The 19,623-nt window shown below is 37.2% G+C and overlaps 1 protein-coding gene across 1 annotated transcript in view; it reads right to left on the bottom strand.

Annotated features, from left to right (window-relative positions):
* Nucleotides 1-19,010: 19,010 nt before the first annotated feature.
* The window catches only part of LOC115232858, a 53,088-nt gene continuing 52,475 nt past the window's right edge, over nt 19,011-19,623 (bottom strand). The window contains exon 2 of the mRNA XM_029803004.1: nt 19,011-19,411. Coding sequence (XP_029658864.1) covers nt 19,275-19,411 — 137 coding nt within the window. The 3' untranslated portion in view covers nt 19,011-19,274. The remainder of the gene's footprint in view (nt 19,412-19,623) is intronic.

Raw genomic sequence — 19,623 nt, 5'->3', positions numbered from 1 at the left:
GAGGGAGAGCGGTGAGAAGGAGGTTGCGCGACCGATGGCGGGGGGGGGATGACCTACTTACGGAACCAGGTCTATGTCGGCCGGAGAAATATTGTCCGCGAGCATGCGAGAGAGTCGTCGACGTCGTCGTCGTCTCGTTGTTGGTTCCCCATCATCATCGATGCTTCTCAACGTCTAGGATTTCCAAGTCGAATTTTCGGACGATGTACGCAACACGCGGACGAGTTTTGATAAACGAGTAGTACAACAAAGCCGTCGGGCCGCGCGAGCAAAGAGGGGGGAGGAGGAGGAATTCTCGCAGTCGGCAACCGAGAAAGCGACCGGTCCTGCGAGTGACGTAAGACGCATTCCGCGAATGTGTCGGGCAGGACCGAGATTTTTTTTTCGGCACTTGCGCGCGCGCGCGCGGATGAATCTCGAATCGAAGAGAGGCGAAAGATCAGATTCGCGAGAACGAGTCGCGCGCGCGTCGGAGAAAACGACTCTTGCTTTCAAGAGTGTAGAGAAAGAGAGAGAAAATACCAGATAGAGGCAATATCGTCACAGGTAGAAGCGCGGCGTGGCGCGGCTAAGTGTCGCGGCACCGGGCCACGTACATACAGACGCGCGCGGCTGGGTCAACAGCAACGCCGTTGGCACTCCCCGGCAGCGCAACCAGCGTCCGCGCCTGTGTGTATACGCGCAGCGGTAGATGTGCGACGCGGTAAGCGCGCGGTGGGGAGACCTACTGACCCAGTTCGTTGAGAACATGACGCAGCCGCGCGACTCACTCCCTCTTGTCATATATACCCTCCCTCCGTCTCTGTCGCTCGCGTCCGTCTCACTCCCTCCGCGTCTATCTCTTTCTTTCTCTCGCTCTCTCGTTCCTCGCGTCGCGCCGCTATCGCCGTCTCGCTCTCGCAGACCCTGTCCTTACCCTCCTCCACTCGCGTTCCGTCCTTCTTTCGCCTCCTCCCACCCCCCCACCCTCTTTACGCCCGTTAAGCCTTCTCTACTCGCGTACTCTACCTCGTGTGAAAAGACGCGATACCTTTTTCTCTCTTTCTCGCTGCCTCCCTCTCCCTTCTCACACCCTCGCTCGCTCACTCTCACTTTCTCTCTTCCTCGCACGCTTTTTCACTCCCCCCCCCCTTCCCCTATCTTCCCTCCTACCGTCCATCCGCTTCTCCGACTCATTTATTCACTCGCTGACTCTCGCGCTCTTTCTCGTACAAGTGACCGAGCGAACACGTTCCTGCCGTAATAACGCGCGTATGTACGCACATGTATGTATATACACGCATACATTGATGAACGCACGCCGCGCCGAGTATCGCAAGCGTGTTGTCATCGACATTGTCATCGCGTCGGGTGCACCAAGTTGCGAGATTAAGAAGCGCGCGTTTACGCTATAAATTCGACCTAGAGAATTCGCAGGGGGTGACCTCGAAAAGTTCGCGGCCGCGTGATATCCGTCAAAAGGGTATTTACGTAAACCGTCTTTTTCGGCAGCATCCGAGATTATATTTGGGCATAGTAATATGCCCAAAAATAATTACGTCGAGAAAACCAACATCTCGACGTTGATTCCTATCTAGTAAAATTTGTTATCATGATAATTGTCGGCGCTTAAAATACTTGAGAGAATCGGGCCTTCGTTCCAATAATTCCAAGCATAACACAAATAATGCAACGCGAAAGCGTGTAGAGAAAGCTTGATAAAGATTTGCATAGCGGGTTCGGGAAAATTGAAAAGCGAGGATACGATGGGTAAAGGATGAACAACGTGATTGAAACATGATGGTTAATTCCAGAAACACGAGAGCTCGCGCCTTGCGAAATGCGCATCCGCTCTTCTCTCCCTTCTGTTATTTACGCCCGTCGGGATACAATACGAAGAATACGACGAGCGTAATATGGATTCGTCAATAGGAAGTTTCGAAATACCATATCTTGCTAAATATAATAGTTCTATATTCCTCGTACGGATTGATTATGATTTGTCATGGCAATTTTTATCTTGAAATTACATTAATTGCAATGCCGTATTTTCCATATGATAAATGCTAAAGTCTTTGAGTTTTATGTCGAAACGATTAAATGAATTCTCTCGTGATACACAATATGACACGTGGAATAATTAATTTACCTAATATAAATTAATACTAATGTATTTACGATATAATTCACACGATGTAGAGACACACTTTACTGCGTAAAATCCGTAATAACTGTTTGAATGAAGCAGGACACAAACGAGGGCCGTGACTCAAATCCCGCTGAAAAAATACACACGATCGATTGAACTTCCGCTTCTCATTGTACACCGTGCTTCCAAACAGCGGCCTGTCCTTTGTTCGGACCGGTGCGGATCGGAAGTGAGTGCCTGCCTGCGTGAGCGCGCCGCATCCGAACGAATACGTACACGCACGCACGTCCACGCATTATTTCTACCGGATAGCGTGTCTACGGAAAAGAGGTCCTGTCGGTGCGTATAGTGCGCGAGCGACGCAGGTGGAATAAGAATTGTCGCGGCCGCGCTCTGGTGAAACGGATGAAAAAGGGTCAAACGAAAGCGAAAAGGGCCGGCGGCGGCACGGAACGCGCCGTCGAAAGAACGGAAGCAACGAAAGAAAGTGAAAGCCTCCGCCGCGACCCAGAAACTTTCAGAGTGTGTAAAATCGAACGAGTATGCGGCGCCGTGTATATTTGACACAGAGTAAAATCTTTGACGGAGATGACGACTCCTGTCGCGATGATCGATATATTATTCGCGCGTTAATTATCGTATATATATATATATATATATATATATATATATATATATATATATATACACGGTCTCGTGGTTAATTAATTGCGACACGTCGCAACGAGAATCGGTCGAAATCGTTTCACTTTCGAGTGTCGCGTTTTCGCTTGCACGATTGCACCGCGTTATGCAATGCCTGCATCCGTTTTACGGCATCGGGTGTAATTTCGAGTTGATAAAATAAAAGAGAGAGAACAGAAAGAACACACGCGTACCGTGTTCTTTTCGTTATTCAGATAAGTTTCGTCGATTTGCGCATAGAATATCATACACTCGTATTACCGTGTTGCGTAACGCGGTCCAATTGCACGCTCCAATTAATGATAATATCGTTTAACGCGCCGCCAACGGAGTCAACTCGCACGTGGAGGTTTCTTCTTCGTCGATGCAACGAATGCGTTAGCGAGTCTACTCGTCGGCTCGTTATCGCAAACGGCTAATAGCGCGTAGAAAGGAAAATAATTATAGACGACTAGCACACATGAAATAAGTATCGTCAGTGTGAGAGTGTACGGTCGCGACGCCAACGACGACGACGACGACGATGATACGACGCCTTTTTCTCTTTTTCGTATTTGTACTCATCTCCGCTTATATTCCGCGTCGACGTGAAACTCGTTCCACGACGGTGAACGCTTGCGAGCGACGACGATAACACGACGACAAGTCGCGACAAGGCTGTGGAGCAGTCGCGCGAGTCCTTTACCCGTATAGGCTGAAATTATGCGACCATTATCGGTATTACGCTATTTCTGGGTCAATTAGCATCGCGGTGATCCTTTAAACGTCTCGTGGGCGAGAGGATACGCGAGCGAATTCGCGACGACGTCGATTATCGGGAGCGATTATTGTCGCGTTGATACTAGAGCACCTCATGAGGATACTCTCTTGAAAACTATACTGCAAACCTTGAAAACTATAATGAAAGTTTGAAATTCTTGTCATAATATGCTCCAATTTGCCGGAACGATCTTGACCTAGTTATCGGTAGCGTAAAATGAAATGTGAGTTTTCTCTCTATCTCTCTCTATCTCTCTCTATCTCCTTTGAGAAAATAAGAAAGATATACGTTTATCGCGCGTGGATAGATAATTTAGATCTCGTGAAAAAGAGTACGATATCTATCGAATAGAAGATATGCTACTTATCTTTCATCGAGAAAAAAATGTAAATACGCTAATGATAATGGAATAAGTCAATATCATTTGATCGATCCAAATGGTTTTTTTAAAATGGGAAATATCGGGTTATACATTTTAAAGTAGGGCATTGAAATAATTTACTGCAACGAGACAATGTAAATCGCGGTTAAACTGATTGCAAGATGCATAGTAAAAGATAAAGAAAAAAAAAAAGAAGTAAACCAGATTCAGAAACTCAAAGGACTTTGGACTTGTTCTGAATTGATATAATTTAGGTCATGGAAAACATCGCGTAATGTCTAGCACTCATCGGCATATTGGAAAAATACGCTGGTGGTCTTTTTTTTTTCGAGGATAAAATATTAATAAATCAATAAATCCAATTTGCGACAAAGTTTAAATTGAGGGCATCTTCCCGGAAACGAATTTTGTAAAGAAATCTATATTCCGAATTAGGCTACCGAGATGACAGTCGGACGGAATAACGTAGCCGGACCGATTGTGAGAAGCATTGATAATATATGCGTCACATAAAACGCAGGTATGGGAAGGACGACGATTCCGATAAGAGCGCTTGTTTCTCTTGAATACCGTGATGCGATTATTCTTACAGGTTTGGATCATAGCTTGTAATATTCGTCACGAGGATTATATGAACGCGTACTAGTGTGTGTCTTTCTTTCTCTCTCTCTCTCTCTCTCTTTCTCGCTCGCGCTCGCCACCAACAGCGTGTCTCGGTGTGTGAAGTGTGCCAAGGCCTACCCCCACTATACAATCTCATTTTCGAAACTAAAAGTAAAATCTAACCGATTGTGTGTGCTGTTACACGTCGTATTATCGTAATGCATATTTCTGTCGCATTGATAGAGGGGAAGAGGAGGGATCTTTGTATATCGCTTACGAAAAGGATTAGCAAAATAAATAGCACGTTTAAAGACCCTCCCGATTCAATATTACGAAGATTCGCAAGATAATAAATAACGTCACAAAGAGCTGTTTTTTTTACTGCTACCGATTATTTAGTGAGTGTGACGCTTCGCTATTCGTACAATCAAATGGCCCAGACCTATATTTGTTTAACCCACATTTGTTAAAATGTTTCAAATAAAAATGAATTTTTCACTAATCCACAAGCAATTTAGGCAAATTTCGTGCTCTGTTAAAAACTACTCTAATATTCGACGAATAAAATTGATTCACTAGAGTTTCCGCGAGCACTTCCGAAAAAAGCTTGGACCATGACGCGCGTGACCCATTTCCCAAATTCGATCCGCCGTATCTGTGTTCTTGCAAGAAAGATTTCGTAAAAGTTACCGCTCTCTTTATCTCGCCTTCGAAAAAGATGGTGGGATCAAGAGAGTGATAGAGCGATAAAAAGAGATGAGAGAGAGAGAGACGGCGGGAATTTCATCCATGAAACGCGAATCGCCGTTTTGCAGGCCAGTTCGCACGTCCTTGACACATTTACCCACATGGGGTACCGCGAGACCACGTGCTAGTGTGCTCGTGATGTATCTAAACGTGCACGCGCGTCTCCGCATGTTTGTGCGTGTACGCGTTTACCGCGATGCATCGACAGATCGTGCTGTTGCAGAGAATATCGCAAACTACGCGTGCGCTCATTTGCGCAATTACGTTATTATATTACAGTTAGTTAGAGAAAGAGTAAGAAAGAAAGAAGAACATGAGCGTATAGAAATTGTTTAAAAACTCTATCGCCATTTCTTTCATCCGCGTACAGTTTTCTGTTTCAACTCGCAATTGATTTCTTCTAGGTGAAAATGTCAAATCATTGATTATGGTTGTCGATTACGACTTATCGAAATGTAGAGGCATTATTGTCTATTAACCTAATTCGATTCGATTGAATATATGTAAATGCACGAGCGAGACGCAGAAACGGGCCGCGCAAATATATAATTATTTATTTTATCATTTTTCAAATGACTTGGAAAAGAATGCGTAAAATCTCTCTGTAATAATAATCTGATTTAAAATTCTCAACATAGCAACACTTTGCTCAAACTTTGCATTTATTTGAAATTTTTATTTTTAAACATACTTAAGACATTTTTTTTTTAATTATTATGAATTTAAAAAAAAATTTTTTCTGATCTCAAAATTTTGATTTACATATATTTTTCTCTGTAAAAATACATTTAAAGATATAAAGAACACACACTTCCAGACACACGTGTTAAAGTCTCTCCGTCTCGTCGTCTTCTATTTTTATAGTATGTCTTGGTACATATGGCAGAGAATCTGAAATAGACTATAAGTCATGAATACCATAAAGAATGGTTGACATGACAAAAATGAGTATAAATTAAGAGAGTCGAAAGAAAAGTTAAAGTTTACGAAATATCCTAATTTCTCCAAATGTTTTTCATTAAACCTTTTCATGCGTAGACACGATTGTATCGATCCTATTCCTAATTTTTTGCGCTATATCTTTTCTTCTCCAAATATTTCGAAACTTATATCAAAAGAATGTGCCAAGTTCTACTAACAATGAGCTATTAGCATCCAAATTGTTTCTTGTCTAGCGAAATTTTTTGTAATAATAAATAATAAAACAATCCTTAAATGAGTCCACTTTATTACATATCTGTTATCGAAATTAAAAAAGAGTTCATAAATATCTTTTTTCTATTGAAGCCTAAAATAATAATTGGCTCTTATATGTTTTTAATAAAAGAAAAATTTAGTAAAGAGAGTAAATAGAGATTTTTTTCATTACTAATTTTCCTTATTAAGATAATATTAAATGATAGTTGTACATAATATTGAAATATCAATAAATATTTTTAATTAAATAATATTTATCATTTTTATTCATTACAAAAAATTGTCAAAAAAGTCATTCCTTCCTATTTTTTCTATCTAAGAATTCTCTCATTTTCCAGCTTTTTTTTTTTACGGAAAAATATCGATAGAGAAAAAGGCATAGAGAGAGAATCAAAATAATTTCTTTCTTGTATCATTAAAAAGAGACAACGCAAGAATTAATTTTTCGCAAATAATGTGCAATAATGACAAATCCGAAATCGATAGTCATTCGATTATATGTGCATATATAATGTGTGTATGTAAATGTGTGTCCAACTTAAAATTAAATCATTCTATTCTAAAATTCAGAGTAATGCTACACAAGAAGATTTACATAAATAAAAAAACGCACACAAGATAAAAGTAAATCAATGTTCATAAAACGCTTCTTATTTTTTTTTAAATTACGGTAAGTCAGTCTTAGAAAGTTTGGATGGGTATATTGGAACGATATGTTTCGGCATTCTTTCTTTGTAATATTTTCTTGGTAGTTGTCGTTACGTCATTTAGGAACATTTTAGTATTACATGGCTTAGCTATAAATTAAAAAAGCATAAACTTTTCTAAGATTCTCAATGGGAATCATTGTATTGTATCGACAACAGAAATGTGGAAATCTATGTGCTAAAGGTGCGCGCTAATTGTTCTTGCTATTGTTTACTCGTGAAAGTAGCTTAAAATGCTTTTACGACACCAGGCTATATTCTTCGTGTGATTTACCCCTCGAAGTTGGGGATGAAGTGTAGCTGTGGAAGCTGTTGGAAATGCCATAATATTGGAAAGGCGTCGGCATTCTCCGGTCATATCGAATAAAATGGAAACAAACGTGCTCCCTGTGGAGTAAACGAGCGGTCTAAAAGAGACGAAAAAAAAGTCTGATCTGTCGCGTGACAACATGAATTTATTTTCTATCTGATATCAAGTCGATATATATATATATATAATATCGACTTGATATCAGATATATTAATTATTCTTAAAAGCTTAATTTTATGAATATTTTTATAAAAAATGTTAGATATTAAAAAATAAAAATACGTTTTAAAGACATTAGTAGAGCTTAGAACCATTACAACATTCTTCTTAAATCCAAGAAAGCAATTTGAATGTTCCATTTCTAATTTTGACTGTCTTGTAAAACATACGCACTATTCTATATGCAAAGTTCGTTCAGGCAAAGTGTGCATTTGGTTCACGTAATTTCGGCGTAACTTACGTACACGCGACTGATATCCGGCAATTACAACGAGAATTTATTGCATGCCTTATAAACCTGTCCTTTTTTTCTCGGTAATAGCGATTAAAGAAAGCCGAGGACAGTCTTGACCTTGACCGAAAAATTATTTGATACGATTATACGAGAGTCCGATAGCCGCTGTGAAAAAGAGGAGGATATTTTGATTGGAATAAAACTCATTTCTGTTCTTGTAGCAAATACGACCGTGTAAATGCGAGTGTCCTTCTGCGGGAGCTCGGACGGGATGATTCTCAAGGTTGAAAAGAGAATCAGAGACTCGACGCTACGAAAGATAAGACCGATAATAATGATCGGCGATCGTAATGACCGGTAATTTCCCTGAGAAATAATTCCGGTCGAGCCGAACGAAGCAAGATGAGCTGGACGGAGTACATACGTACCCACATAAAGAACTTTACGTATTCGCGCGAGGACTGTAATTTCAGCGTGAATAACATTCTTGTGAGATGCAGCATATCGAATACGAACGAATGTCTCGAGATGAAAGAGCTCGTCGGTGAAAAAATACTAGTTTAATTGACGATAATTTTAAGATAAAAAAAAATATCAGTTTAATTTTTTAATATTGATATCTTTTTAAAAGAAGGTATAAAGAAGTCCACGTGACTCGAAAAATTATTATATTATACATAAATGTATCGTATTTTAATATATATATATATTTAATATATATTTTATTATTTTTTTCCAGCAAAAGTAACAATATCAGAAAATTGTGACAATCGAGAATAAAAAAAAATATGCACCCCAAAAAAATCTAATTCTTTCACACATTAAATGTTTTAACATTAAAAATGTTACACCTAAAAAAGTGCAATATAAGTATATTTTATATGATTATTTGTGTGTATATGTATTTTAATATAATTTTGGAAGCTATAAGAATATATGTATGTATATTTTTTCAAACCAAGAATGTCTGAAAACATGATAAGACTATATTCGCTCTGATTAAAATTCAGATTTCTCATTATTTAAAATTTTAATATTGTTAAAACTATGTTTTCTACTTTCAATTTTTTCATTTCCGCAATCATCTTTTTTTATGAATGTATATCTCAGAAAGATTGTGTGTGTGTGTGTTTGTGCGCGCATTAATAAACGCGAGTTTATAAAGCTTTAAATTTTTTTAAATATATTTGTGAAGCTTATCGTAATTCTTTGATTATGATATTAAGCTTATTTCCTTAATTCTGCTAATCTTTTACAGCTTTACATTAATCTATATGATAAAATGTAATCAATTTTAACATGTGTGATTCGGAATAAAACAGCACTAATTGCGCGCGATATGCAAAATCGGGACGACACGTGCTAAATGAGTCCATCCCCGCCGTACTTGATGTAAATACTTGACGATTTCTCGAGATGACGTCGCCGGCGTATCGTTTGTCACTAATTACACTGGTGTTACGTATTCGCGGGCGCACGTGCTTAATCTCCGTCAGTGTCTGGCATTGCGCTATAGGTAGGAGTCGTTCGAGTCACGATTTGGGTAACCCGTCATTTCTAATCGATATAAACTACTTTCAGTCAAGTAAAATTAACGCATCAGCAGTTTTAAACCCTGCGTTCGTCATAGACTGAAGAGGCATCTCGTTTGATGGGACTTGTGACGTGTAAAAATGAATAATCTCAAGAGAAAAAAATAGAAATTTTAAAAGCATTATCAATAATATCATATTGTTTTTTTCATATATGTAAATTCCATAATATATAATTTTTTCTTATATATAAATAGAACTATTTCTTTCCATCAAAAAAATTTTAATTTATTATTATTTATCGAAAAGAGAGAAAAAAAGGACGTTTCGTTAAAAGCTCAAAGTCATACAGATTTATAAACGGCATTGCATGTATTAATAAACTATTGCATAATAATTAGAGTGCCGGTGACTTGAGCACAAGGAAATCGCATTGTCTTGTTGTAAATTCGTTAAAAGCGACAGCAACGACAGGATCAAATAACGAGTCGTAGCCGTAAAGATTCTCCGAATCGAGCATCTATCTCTCTCACTCTTTGTACAGCTGTGGCCAGCGTGACGGATATAGCGATCTCTCGAGCCGGTTTAAACGATGAATGGGCGAAGAAAGTCTTTCGCTCTCGTTCGCCAGCCGGTTTTTGCACGCTATCGTCGTGATTCTATCTTCCTCTCTCTTTCTCTCTTTTTCTTTCTTGAAACAGTCGCGCGTGCGAAAAGTAGCTCGTCCGCTTTTACTTTCCGCGGCGGCGACTTTCGTTGGCAATGGTACTAGTTACAGCTGTTACGTCGAGCGGTTACGCGGCGAAGACGCGAGACGTTCGCTCTCGACTCGACTTGGCTCGAAGTAAACCGAGAGTGAGGTAAGCCACAACTCTCTTCCTTTTTCTTTCACTCTCTCCTTTTCTCGCCGCCGATTACAGACATTCTCGCTTACACTTTCGTTCGAGAGCGCGCCGCACTGTGCAATGCCACAAAGATCTTGTTTTTCTCTCTTTTCTTTATTAATGCACGAATTATTTCTCGAGACGTACGAGCACGCGTGCGGGGGTAAGTTTTGCACCCCATTTTTTAAATCTCTACTAACTCTCAAAGAACATATCTAGGTCATTCGTGACCAATCAATTTCTTTTATCCCCGCTTAGTATAATATAAGCCGTATACAAATTAAATTCTTTCTCTCTTGTCAAAATAATAAGCTCTGCATGTGTTAAAATATGATATTTAAAAAAATTGTTTTATTTTTAAAACTTATCATTTATGCTTTCCGAAGAGATAAAATTACATAAAATAGTCTAAGTAGTTAATTTTTTTATATATACGTAAACATATTGACGATCTAAATAGTCCAGATGCCAGATTAGACTGTCGTAAAATATATTCAAGATTCATTCAGGATCATTTGATAAGGGTTAATCTTATTCGGTTTGTCTTATTTATAACTTAAACGCTTTATTCCACTATCTCTTCTAATTTTTGATTATTCATTTAGTTATACATTTTTATAAATTAAAAGCATATATTGGAGTTTCAAAAAATCAATAGTTGTGTTATCGCGATATAGTTGAGAGGAAGAGAGAAAGAAAGAGAAGGGCTACTTTTTTGGGACGGAAATTGTATGCCAATCTCGCGAGACAATTACTATGAATGTAGCCAGGTCAAAACGGTATCTTTGCGTATTCCGTCGATCGATAGCCCATCAAAGCGATTAAGCTACTACTCTTCAATCAGTTTTCCATTTGCATCGACAGTGCTTTTTCCGGACAATAGGATAGATTACTTTTTCAGGTGGCTTACTCGATACTGATAAAGGGACATTCGATTCGAAGTGACGTGCGAAAATGATCGATAAGTTAATACGCTCTTTAATCGTGTAAGAAAATCGAAAGTAAATTTGAAATTGAGATTTTGATCATTATGTTATGTCTTTTTTTGTCTTCTATAAAATATAATATTTATCATGATGCGTATATATCATTTGTCACTCCGTGGAATGATCGTAAAACTCATTGTAAAACGGAATAGAAACTATATTGGAAATTTCATGCTAGATTTTCGATTGGTTGAATTATTTTATCTTATCTTTCTAGCTGAAATTTCCCCCTCATATTGAAATATACAACATTAGATGTGGACATATTTTCCATCAAGAATGCTTAAGACATTGGCTTCAGCAGTAAGTTTTTGATAAATAATTATATCTTTTTCTAAGTCTAATTCTTCTTTCCATGCCTGTAATACAGGGTTTGAGGATAAATTAAAAGCATATATATATATATATATATATATAACGTAAAAGGAGAATTAACTAGGCGGCAAAATTTATCGACAATTTCGACGAGGTCAGACGGAACGACGAAAATGTCTGCTCTATTTTGGGTTGCTGAGGTATAAATTGCTTCCCCCGCGATCATTTCCGGGTCAAGGGTATCTCTAACAATCACGACATTCATGTGTGTCATGTCACAATGTAATTTGATTTCTTAATTGATCAGTTTCGGGAGATTTTCCATCTTACTTGCAAATACAATTTTGCGCGAAAATGAAATTTTTTATTCGAATTTGAGTTGATGGAAAATTGCAACGCGTTTTGTACGATTAACTGCGCGTATACGAATGTCCATGTAAAAAAAAATCATAATTTATTGACAAGATAAAGATAAAGTAATGATTATATATCCGCGACGCGGATATATATAATGATAATGATAATGTTAATGACGCAGTAATAAGAAAGAAAGCCGTTAGCTTTATTGCTGAATCATAGAAGAAGTGATTGATTAGAAAACGATCTTTAACTTTTCAATTACATTCAGAGTGTCTCAAAACTATCGCGCCATCTACTAAAAGCAGATTTTTTTGAGATGAAAATGCTAATACTGAAATATCGGGGCTATAATAGTTTTTAAATGAGAAGTGTTTAAGTTTATCCAATGTTCCAGTTTTTTAAGCACGATACTTTAGTGAAGATGCTCTCGAATATCAAATTATTTTTAAATATTAAGAGAGGTTTGTATACGATACATATCGAAATTATTTCTCTAACGTTATCCCGTTTTTCTGTAATTAATTAAATTGTGATGCTACATAATGATAGGATATATTATTGTAGCATGCTGACAATAATAATAGTAGCATAAAGATATTATGGAATATTGATGTTAAAACGCGGTGCGCAACAAGTTGTCAAAGCTGTCACATAAACGTGACATGTCATAGATGCATGTCTGTCATATGATAAAAATGTTCTCTTTTACCGTATAAGATTAAATATATTAAATCAATGTATACTATTTTTTCTTATCAGAAAAGATGAAAAATTGTTTTTTAATTGTATTAATTAAAATTTTAAATATTTTTAGTATTATTTATACCGCGTGACAGTTCACAATTATCTCTCATTTAATTTCTTCCCTTTACGCCTTTGCATAAATATTCGCCGTATCACGTATTAAATATCGAGGATCATGTCTTTTTGGCATACGCGCAATCTTGCCCGAAGATTTGCGAAGGCGGACATGCAACTAGATCAAGTTGAAGAGTTCGGAGCGTCGAGGAAGGACGGTGTCCAAGACGAGGTCAGGCGCGTCATTTGTTGCCCGTTATTTTTAGCGTGGCGTTGGAAGAGAAAAAGAGCATGAGAGAGACAAGACGTTTTTACCCTGAATTATTATTACTATATCGGTCGTCGGAACGAAAGGCGGGCGCGAAGAATAAGTAAAAAAAATTAAATCAATGGGCATTTTCGAACGATTCGATGGGAAGGCGAGACAAGTAATGAAAATCAAGGGGAAGTGAAAGAAAAATAGAACGAGAGAGAGAGAGAGAGAGAGAGAGAAATAAAAATAAAAAACATAAGAGTAGGAAATCGATTCCGTCCTGGGATTAAATCCTCAAAGAACGGAGATTACGCACAGTAACGAAAAAATGGCGACAATTCAGTATATAACAAACACGCAATTTCGAGGCTCCAGGAAGAGAAAAGGGGAGGGATAGAGCCGTCTTTTATGGATCTTTCACCAGCATAATCGTGCGGTTAATACGCTTTATCAAAGGCGATAATACAGATGATAACGGTATGTAGGTCAGTTTGATACGAATGACCTGATTTCTGGTTGGCACCAATGTTACCAGTAGATCCGCATGCGTGCCGTCGACGCCAACGCTACGCGTCTCTCTCTCTCTTTTTCTATACATGTGTGTGTGTGTGTGTGTGTGTGTACTCGCTGAGCGTAATTCTGACCGCGTATCCACGTGCTCGTCGAGATCTATACACATTCCACGTACCCTAAGGTGGCACGCCTCTGTGTGTCTCGGCGACAAGATCTCGCTACAGGGTGCTCTTGTGAAAGTTGTCGACAAAGTTAAAATAAAGGGAAGCATATAAACTATTTTCACAGATACTTTCTATCGCAATAGGAGGCAATTTTTAGTATTCTCCCATTTAGTAATCCTTTTTTTTTTCTAGCGATAATGTTTGAGTTATAAATTTTTTTTCTAATAAAAATATTTAATTTTTTTTTTAGAGATGCAAATCAATTACGAAACTTAAGTTAATTTTGCATAGATTATATCTCTATGAAATAATAATTTTTAAAAACAATCAATCTTGAAAACGATGTTCAATCACAGTTTCTCGATAAGGAACACTTATATTGGGTTTCTAAAAGGGAATGTCTTTTGATGCAGAAATTTGAGAACATTCTGTAGAAAAACGTCGAGGCCGGTTTCGTGCGAACATACAAAACTCGAGTAGTTTTATCTCAACACTCAGATGTATAGATTGACGTAACATCGATACAACCTGTGACAGAATTACTATTGCGATACAATTGAGTTTTCGTTTGTAAAATTTTGACTCCACCTGCGTTACACACGACATGTAAAAATCTCTTATAAACCATAATTATTTGTGTGGAATAATGGAATTTTAAATCTTTGACAAATTATTGTACTATATATAATTATATTACAAAAATACAGTTCTTCTTAAATGTGTTTTAAAAAGCAATATTAAAGTTGAAAAAATAATAAACTCGTTATTTCACGCATATTGCAATCATATAAATATCCTGATTCCGTTATTTAACATCAAGATTCTTCAAGTATGTCAAGTAATTATGTCAATAATAAAGTAACACATCACACCTGATGTTTAAATAATGTATAATATACTGTCTTTTTAAATTTTATGAATATTCTGCGAGCGCACCTTTGTCCTCTGCCAAAATGATATACTTTGAGTACGCTATTTTGTGTTCATAAAATTCTTATTCTTTATTCATGATGTATATGTAGAGTAAATCACCACATTAATTATAATGCACATAACGAAAATTCGAGTCATCATTTCCACGGCGCTAAGAGATTATTACGACATCGATTTTGTCATTCGTGATGGAGGTAAATACGTTTCGCGCTTGTAACACGACCGTGCAACATTGTAAATACGATGTTTGTTTTGCGTGATAAGGCAATCACACGCATAAGTTTCCGTCACAGTCTTGCCGGAAGACGTTTTGAGAGGTATCGATAATAACTAAGCGAAGTTATAATAACATACACGTAATACTAGATAAATCTGCACACAAGGATGTAATACCAAATGAAAAATGCATTAACTTTTATTCGCATAAAGAAGTAAAAAGTTTGAAAGCTTTACTCAAGATACTGCATTTCGTTGTCTCTATTTTGAATAATTTAAAAATAAATGGAACTCTCTAAATTTCTAGCAGATTTCTTTTTTCCGTGAAAGAATTTGATAAAACATATATGTGTCTCCGATAATTTTTTACGCGAATGACGATTAAATTCAAACATTATTTCAGATATCAAAGAGACAATTTACTATCGAGAAAACAAGATTGTTCTGAACATAAAATTGTCGGACAGCGAATATGGCGAAATGCAATTTACTCGTCGCGAAATTGTAAAAGCCGAGTAAAGTGTCTCTCCGTGCTGCGATTCTTTTCTTTTTTTTTTTAAGACAAGATACACAATATCGGAGTGTTCGTTAATGCAGTTTTCGTGTTTGGGATGCGTTTTTCGCGAATTGCATCTCTCTCTCTCTTTCTCTCTTGCGTTGCTCTTTGTATTATGCATTCTATATTGTTTTGTTGTGCGTAGCGAGAGACGCGACAGCGCGACTTGCCAGCCAGCATGAATTAATTCGCTTGACCTATTTACCCGATGCACTTGGACCACCTTGTACTGACGACGCTCGTGTGGGTTCCCATGTTTATATATGTATGTGTGTGCGTGTGTTTGTGTGTGAAGTGTCGCTTATATAGGCGAGATTGGCGCGTGCGCAGACATCGTGATGCTGCGTTTTATTTCAAGCGACATCTTGGAATCACGCGATGAAAGAGGGTTGTTATGTTCACTATCGGAAACAGAAGAGATGAGCAACAACGCAGATATTTGATGACACCGAAATATTTTTAAGAACGGTGATACAAGCTACGCGAATACCGGAGCATGCGACAAAGCAAATTTAATGACTATTAATGTTGTCTGCAAGCGCGAGTCAGCTTTATCGCAATATGCGTGACAGTTTTAATGATAACGTCTGTAAAAGCAAACTGACAGGATTGCAACATTATGTAGCAGCAAGTATGCACATTATTCACACACTTGTTGCAACAATAGATAACTCACTGTTGTGATATATATCTATATGTTCGTATTACTAAAACAGGTCTACTATGTTGTTCCGAGTTACGCTTAAATATTAGAGTGATAGATAATTTTATAAGTTTTTTGTGCATCAACTTGCTGATGTAATATATATACGAAAATAAAAAAAATACACGGATATATTTTTATCCTCTTTATCAAATATGACGAAATCACGTTACGCTTCTGTAATTGTATAATTTGCGCGAATTTTGTCAATTTCCATTTCTGTAACGCGGTCAATGATATCGACAATCGACGTGCTCAATGTCTCATGCCAGTAATTGAGGTCACCCAGAATTCGTGCAATATTCGCGCGTCCCATTACGAAGTCATCCGTGCAAGGATTTCATCCTAAAATTTGCAACTGTCGCGTTTGATCTAATGTCATTGTGCCGCCAGCACACATGCACATACATCATAGATAAACTAAAGAACTAAAGAATGATATACTGTATCCCAATCCAGGCGCGAGATATTTATTTGAAAAGAAAAAGAATGAGAACAATAGAATGATAGTTGTCGAATAAAATTGCAAGTTCCGCAACTAAATCGGTGTTAAAAAGGATATTTAAAAAGGATATTTATATTAAAACGCAATTTTGGATCGACACGACTATTCTGTAGCAGCTGGTCTTGTGAATAGCAAAAGTAAAAAGAAGAGAGGAGGAAGAAACAAAGAGAGAATTATATTATTATTATTAGAATTATATTAGAATATTTGGAATAATCATGAGAAAATGTAATTTAAAAATGGAATAAAATAGAACGCATAATAATATGGATGTATGTATAAAAGGGAGGAAGAAGGACAGATATCAAAGAAAAATATGACAAGATAAGCATATTCCTCTTTAATAAGTAATCATTTAATTAGCAAAAAATATTCATCATTCAAAAATCATTCTTATCGAGTGCAATGCGTGAAATTATATGTATATTAAATAAAAAAATAAATCTTTTTTAAATAATAAGTCTATATCATAAATATTATATAAATATATAACGTTTAAAAAACATTACTTAAATAATACCTGACACCTTCGTTGTTTAAGACTCGAATGAAAAGATGCTCGAGAAAAAAGTTAACACTATTTGCGGTAACAAATGCGTGTTTGTTCTATTGCTAGCTTTCTACATGAAAAATTCTTCCCCGAGGGATCTTTTTTCATACATAACGGAGGTATTTTGGCGTTTCCATTTTATAAAATCTCTTGTTTCTCTCTGCGCGTATTTTGCAAAAAGAAATGAATGATTTCAATAAAAGGATTTAAATTATTCCACACAAGGGATAAATATTGAGGGGGGGGGGGACTTTCGGGAAAGGAGTGTGTTAGGGGGAGAAGGGAGGATGCGAACAGACGGAGCCCTGGCAATAGCGGCGCGCATGCGTCCCCGCAACACAACATCGCTCTCTCAGTTTTCTCATTGACCCAGTTACCCAGTACACTTGACCGCACTCCGCTCCCTCCCTCCCTCTCTCTCTCGCCGCGCCCTTCCGTAGCTACCCTGCACCACCCGTTCCACTCCTCCCCCCCTTTTCGATCAGCGGGAAGTCGCGCTTCTCCCGTCTCCTCCTTCTCCCCCCCTGGTCTTTCTCGCTCTTTTCATCTGGGCACAACACCGCCGTTGCCGTTGTCGCGTAGTATCGTCGATATATCCGTATGCAGTTTCACCCTTACTCCTCCCCCACTAAGCAATATATACAGGGGGCTTGTTCACTTGATCGCTAAATGCGTGCGCTCCCCGTAAGTTAAGTTACGTCCTTCGCCTCTCTTTTTTCTTGCTTGCTCTTACTTTCTTCTTTACTTATTATTAGTATCGTTCTTATAAGAGTTAGTGCTATTGTATTGCAACGTTGTAGCCGCAATACTTCCCCGATAATATTATCAGACATCCGTTCAAAAGTGGCATTCTCTTCATAAAAGAATATCCCCCAATAAACTTTCTCTAACTTTTCGAATGCGGATACGAAAAAAGGTGTAAATTTTATAATTTTTTTTTTACATCATGATCAATAAAAAAAAATTGGGTCAATTTGCTTTGATCAATTTGTTGCTTCAATACTGCGTAATTATATTTTTATAGATTCTACATTATTATATAACGAAACTATCACGCGCGCGAGATTTATTGCGACAAAAATATATTTATGGCAAGCTCAAAAAATTTGCGATACAGCCATATTACACGGTGATACTAATCCTTATATAAACAATACTTTAAAGGGGTGCGGTTTTTCACTATTTTACTTGTCCTCACTTTATTTCTGCCCGTTTGTTCTCTTTCGCATTCTCTCTTTCTCTGTCTCCAATCCCTTATGATACGACGTAACAACATCTGTGCGCTCGCTTTAAGCCGAGCCTTTATTTGCCAACGAAATTTGATAGAGTTTAACTTTAACGCGACCAACTCGACATTTCAATTAATACACATATTAGTAATTTGAATATCGAAGCGAATATCGTATTCGTATGTAATGCGTTGATATGTTGAAATATTTGCTAAAACAGTGTGAAGATATTTGTGGGGATCGCGATGCGTCTATCCTGATAGCAAATGGCTAATTTTTTATAGTGAAATGAACAAAAAGAGACAAGAAAAAAAAAAGAAAAGAGAGAGAGAGAGAGAGAAGAAATCAAGTGTGCGTATACTATCAGTTACCTCATAAAATACTGTAAAATATGTCAGTCGTCGTGTGGTTACCACTTTGCGCGCGATATCTGTTGCTTCTTTTATAAAAACAATATTATTGTAAATATATCAGATAAAACTTCTAATAAAATAAAGTCAAAATTATCTTCTTTATGAAATAATTCGCTGACTGTAGTAAATTTACATCAGAACGTTTTGCCAATGTTTCAGACATGATTTGTCTACATCTCGAGGGATAGGTCACTAGTGGTTATAGTGTACAAAAATTACCCTTGATACGGATTACCTTTAAATTACCTCAGATTACTTAAGATTACCTTAGATTACCTCAGATTATCTGAGGCTACCTTAAGGGGCTACATACACCTAGCGGTAGGAAAAATAGGGGGAAATTTGACAATTTTTTTTTCACAAAAAGAATTTTTTTGTTAAAAAATCTCTAGCTACATCTTAAAGTAGGTCCTTAATGTATATTTGGTAAAATTTTCATTAATAAATATTGAAAAATGTACTGTGGAGACGTCATCTCCTGGAAGTTGTTCGACGATGCGGTAACCATTGTAGCTCCTCCAATTTTTATCTGAAATCAAAAACCAAAAAATTTTTTTAAAGTATATAAAAAAAGGAAGTTTTTGTCGTAGTCGATTTTTAAAATTATGATTTTTCAAAAAATGGCGGTCATTTGAATGTAAAGATATAATTTTTAATCTGATACCTTCGAATTCAAATGGCCGCCATTTTTTAATATTGTTAATAATTTATTATTTAATTATTTGCATGATTTAACTGATA

This window comes from Formica exsecta, unplaced genomic scaffold, assembly GCF_003651465.1.
Source record: "Formica exsecta isolate Colony F162 unplaced genomic scaffold, ASM365146v1 scaffold15, whole genome shotgun sequence".
NCBI lineage: Eukaryota > Metazoa > Arthropoda > Insecta > Hymenoptera > Formicidae > Formica > Formica exsecta.
This window is presented reverse-complemented; position numbering and strand designations above follow the sequence as displayed.